We start from the raw sequence: 4,849 nt of genomic DNA on the forward strand, positions 1-4,849 counted from the left end.
TATTGCGCAGATGAAGCACTGGATTTGTGACCCATGCAAAACACTGTCTACATAGATATTTCCGTCTGGGATGTCTGAGATTGAAATAAGACCGTGCACCACACTGAAGCATCAGAAATGAGATAATTGGCAAGATCTTTGATGGAACCCTAATAGTATAGCATGCAATAGTCATGTGCACATACTGAAATGAGAATCTCTGAAACAAGGTGGTCTTTTTCTGGCTTTCTATTAATTGATGGAAAACAACATTAAGTGATGTAATTATTCAGTTTACTGTAAATACACCAAAGCCGCTATAAGTTCTTACCAAACTTAATACAAAGTTACTGTAAAATTATAAGTAGCAGATGCAATATACCATGTCATTCATAATATCATATATTTTCAGTGAAGGAAACTATGCTTTTCAGGTAGATTATTTCAGCAATACAACTATATCAGCAAAGATGCATTCTTGAAGAACAGTTTTGAGAAAACAGCAACTTAATAAACGTTTGCCAGCTGATTCTCCTGTTTAAATCCTATCTAAATGAAGTTTTGTCTGAAGTGTCTGTGCTGACTACCTATAAAGAGTGAAACTTTTTAACAGAGTGCTAGATTAGATATCATAAAACTTAACCGTGACAGTAGCTCCAGGTGAGAATAGGAAAAACATACCATTACAAAGACATTGTCAAGTTTCTTATTCTTAGTAACTCCTTCCTTCACACACTGACAGATGTTGACCTAATTATCTTTGGGAATGTTCATGTATGCTGCAGTGCAATACAGTTTGTTTTGTCCACTACACAGCCTGTGTTTTCAGATATGTATGGGTACTCCCTTTCGTTGAATTCATGAGAGCAGGTGTTCCAAGTCTTGTTTGTATACAAAATAATTAGAACTTTTGACTTCTCCCATTGAAACAGTAACAGTGTGTTATAGTATTCAGCAACCCCGATTATGAACAAACGGCCAAAGGAATTTCAAGACTTACTGATATGAAAGTGTAAAAGAAAGCTGGTTTAAACTTAAAAACAGAGGGATAATCATGAAATTATAGACTCATTTAGGCTGGAAAGGACCTTTAAGATCATTGAGTTCAACCATTAACCCAGCACTGCCAAGTCCACCACTAAACCATGTTCCTAAGTGTCACATCCAAACCACTTAAATACCTCATGGGATGGTGACTCACCCACTTCTCTGGACAGCCTGATCCAGTGCTTGACAACCCTTTCAGTGAAAATATAGCTTTTTAAAGGGGATTTTCTAAATACCAGAACTGCATCTGCATTTCCCAAGATTGGCTATAAAGATGACAAGAAAAAGTCTTTCTTATCGTTTATGGGTTGTATTCAGGCTAAACTAATATCATATCAATTTATACATTAATGAAAAGAGTAAAAATCTATTCCTTTGGAAAGATTCCTATGTGCTTGGATATAGTTTAGATCAGGACTATTATGGGGAAAAGAAAACACCATCTTGGTGCTGTAATCAACATTTGGGGTTTTAGATAGTTTTAAAATACAGACAAGAAATTTTGTACTTTGGATCTTAGAAATATATTCATTAAATCAAAAGACAGTTTCAATTTAAATGAAAAGGAAGCCTCTCACCAGTATCTAACATGCCTCTAAATATATCAATATTTACAAATGTTCACATCTAAATTGAGGGCATTTCATTACACCATCAACAGTGTGGAGGTAAACATGTTACTGCTCTGGACATGAGTTTGTCTTGGCTTTAGTCTTATTTGTGTCTAATAATACTGAACATGTCATGAGAAATGCCAGGCTTTCTCGAAGCAAATAGCTGGGCCAGTAAAGATTCCCAGACTATTGAAGTCTGTCAGATCAATTCCAGTAAATGTGGGACGCCCACTGGTAAAGAAAACTACACATATTTTTAAAACTACTTTGAAGCTAAAAGAGAATTTACACTTCGATTTTTTCTAAGGCTCTGTGAAGCCTTGAACAGTTCTTATTTCATCCAACACAGTTGTGTCTCTGTATGGTGATTATTCATGTGCTTTAAACTGCAATAGATGATACTTTAAATGTCTGTTTTTACCTCATCTGTGTGGTCAATTTCTTCTTGATATTTATGTTTCTACGTGTTTTATTGTAGGAGACATTCCAAACATTTCAGTTAAGTCTTAAAATTGCTCCAGATAAAGGAGAAAGCCTTGATCAAAAGAAGGTCAGCTTCAGAATAAAGCCAAACCTGAAAAAGAAGCAACCCAGGCTCTTTCCACGACAAGAAGAATGAGCACTGAGAGACCTTCCAACTTAATCAAACACCCAGGGCAGACCAGCATTCCATCCCTCGAAAACATAAGTGATTTTTCATTAAATATCACTGACTGCACCCAGGTTGTCGTGCCAGAGGAAGTTTTTTTCACTGTTGCTGCTGCTGGGATACTGGAAAATCTACTTATCCTTATTGCTGTAGTTAGAAATAAGAATTTACACTTGCCCATGTACTTCTTCATTTGCAGTTTAGCCATTTCAGACATGTTAGGTAGCTTGTACAAAACCCTGGAGAACATCTTTATCATCTTGTGTAAAATGGGATACCTGACACGTCATGGAGACTTTGAGAAAAAACTGGATGATGCCATGGATTCCATGTTCATTCTGTCTTTGCTGGGGTCTATTTTCAGCTTGCTAGCTATCGCAGCAGATAGATACATCACTATCTTCTATGCTTTGCGGTACCACAATATCATGACATTGAGGAGGGCCTTGGTTATCCTGGCAATCATTTGGACGTTCTGTGCCGGCAGCAGTATTGCCATTGCCCTCTTCTCCTATGAAGCAGCAACTGTCATTCCTTTCACCATCCTGTTCCCTCTGATGATGTTTTTCATACTGTGCCTCTATGTCCACATGTTCCTCCTGGCTCGATCTCACGCCAAAAAGATCGCCTCACTGCCCACCAGCACAGTCCATCACAGAACTAACATGAAAGGAGCAATTACACTGACTATTTTTCTTGGAGTTTTCCTTTGCTGTTGGGCTCCCTTTGTTCTCCACATCCTCTTAGCAAGGTTTTGCCCACATAACCCTTACTGTGCCTGCTACATGTCCATTTTCCACGTGAATGGAACACTCATAATGTGCAATGCCATCATCAACCCTATGATTTTTGCATTCCGGAGCCCAGAATTGCGAAGTACATTTAAGAAGATGTTCTACTGTTCCAGGTCAAACTGGAACTGGTAAACAGTTCATCAAAAATGAAGATTATAGAAGCACTTATGGAGCGCTGTGCATGATCAGTGTGCAGAGTTAAAAATACCACCAATTAGGCCCAAAGTAATACTATGCTTGCAGTATACTGCCAATGATTTTTCAGAGGGCTACCAAATAATGGATAAAAACTAAGTAAGCACACAAATCTTTGTCAATGAGACCTCAAAACTACGCTAATTCTGCTGATAATTTTCATGCAAGGAAAAAAAAAAGAAAACTGTCTTAATTATCTTTTGCTATTTCACAAAAATTCAAACTAAATCTGCATCATGTTGCCTTACCCCAGAGATGAGCCAACTCATTTTGTACCAATAATTTCAATTCAATGCATATATTACTTAAAAATTCTGTTGTTTAAATTGCAATGAAGTTATCATTTGTTTCTAAACTGCACATTTGTATAAACGTCTACAATTAAGTAGAAAACATGGGCATGTAACTTTGCTGAAAAAGTGAACTCATGACTCTTCTTTAACATCTATCTCCTCAAAATCATGCAATTAGTGATCTCTAAGTTTCAAAAACCATTTTTGGAGTGCAAGCCCAAAAGAATAGAATATTTTTATTTAAAAGCTAGTTTTAGCCACTGAAGAGTTATTTCCAATATAAAGTTGTAATGCCAGCAAAGACAGGTTTTAAATTTTAAAACCTCTAAGCCAAGTCTGGACTAGCAAAGGGAATTGCTGAGCTCGTCAGTGCCAGTTCTCTTCAATAAAATAATAAGCTCCACAGATACTAAAAGCACTTTGATTCACCATGACATGCTACAAAACAGAATTCAAAAAACATGATACCAGAGACAAAATTCAAACACTTCCAAAGAAGTCAACCACCTGGGTAAGGAAGCAGCTAGCCAGTCTGGAAGGATGCTACAATGCAGGTTATAATTTATAAACCCTTGCGAGAAAACTTTGAATTGTTTCTGCCAAAATAATACAGAACTCACAAAACTTTGAGGCAGAATAGTTTTCAGCATCAAAACATCCTGAAGCAGTCCAGAGCATATGGTGAGGAATTAACCTCACAATAATTCAGGGAAGTCATTCAGCTGTGCCAGAGAGTAGTAAGAGAATTTCAAGACTAAGGAATATGGACAAAACATATGAATTCAGGTAGACTTGGGCTTACAGATGAAGTTATAAGGGGCAATAAACCTGAAAGTCTCTACAGAACTAAGTAAAGAAAACAAAGTAGAAAAGAGATACTGAAGTGAAAATTATTCAAACCTGTGCATTTATTGCAAAAAACAGTTTCATCTATAAAATGCAAGCTCAGAAGGGAGTTCAGGTATAATCACACATTTTATTTTAATAAGAATTTTTTCATTTCCTTTGAAAAGCAGAATAAATGTGAAACTACACAGCAAGAAATTACTGTTAGACTTGGGGAAAAAAAAGAAAAAAATGTACAGTATTAAAGAAAAGCCAAAACAAAACATCTACAGTACTGCAATGCCCTGTGCACACAAATTATGAACTTGAAAATGATTAAAAATATTGGACAGAAAATTGTGATTTAGGCAGCCCTTACATTAACTCCACAGTGCATAAATTATCAACCAATCTACCTTCTCTCAAAACATTATTTTCCACCTGCTTCCCTAA

At 36.4% G+C, this 4,849-nt stretch overlaps 1 protein-coding gene across 1 annotated transcript; it reads left to right on the top strand.

Annotated features, from left to right (window-relative positions):
• The first annotated feature begins 2,252 nt into the window (after positions 1 to 2,252).
• MC2R (melanocortin 2 receptor) lies at positions 2,253 to 3,215 on the top strand. Its single transcript, XM_048289559.1, has one exon. The coding sequence runs from the start codon at positions 2,256 to 2,258 to the stop codon at positions 3,213 to 3,215; it is 960 nt and encodes a 319-aa protein (XP_048145516.1). The 5' UTR covers positions 2,253 to 2,255.
• The last annotated feature ends 1,634 nt before the right edge of the window (positions 3,216 to 4,849 follow it).

The sequence above is a fragment of the Corvus hawaiiensis genome, chromosome 30 (genome assembly GCF_020740725.1).
Source record: "Corvus hawaiiensis isolate bCorHaw1 chromosome 30, bCorHaw1.pri.cur, whole genome shotgun sequence".
Classification (NCBI taxonomy): Eukaryota; Metazoa; Chordata; class Aves; order Passeriformes; family Corvidae; genus Corvus; species Corvus hawaiiensis.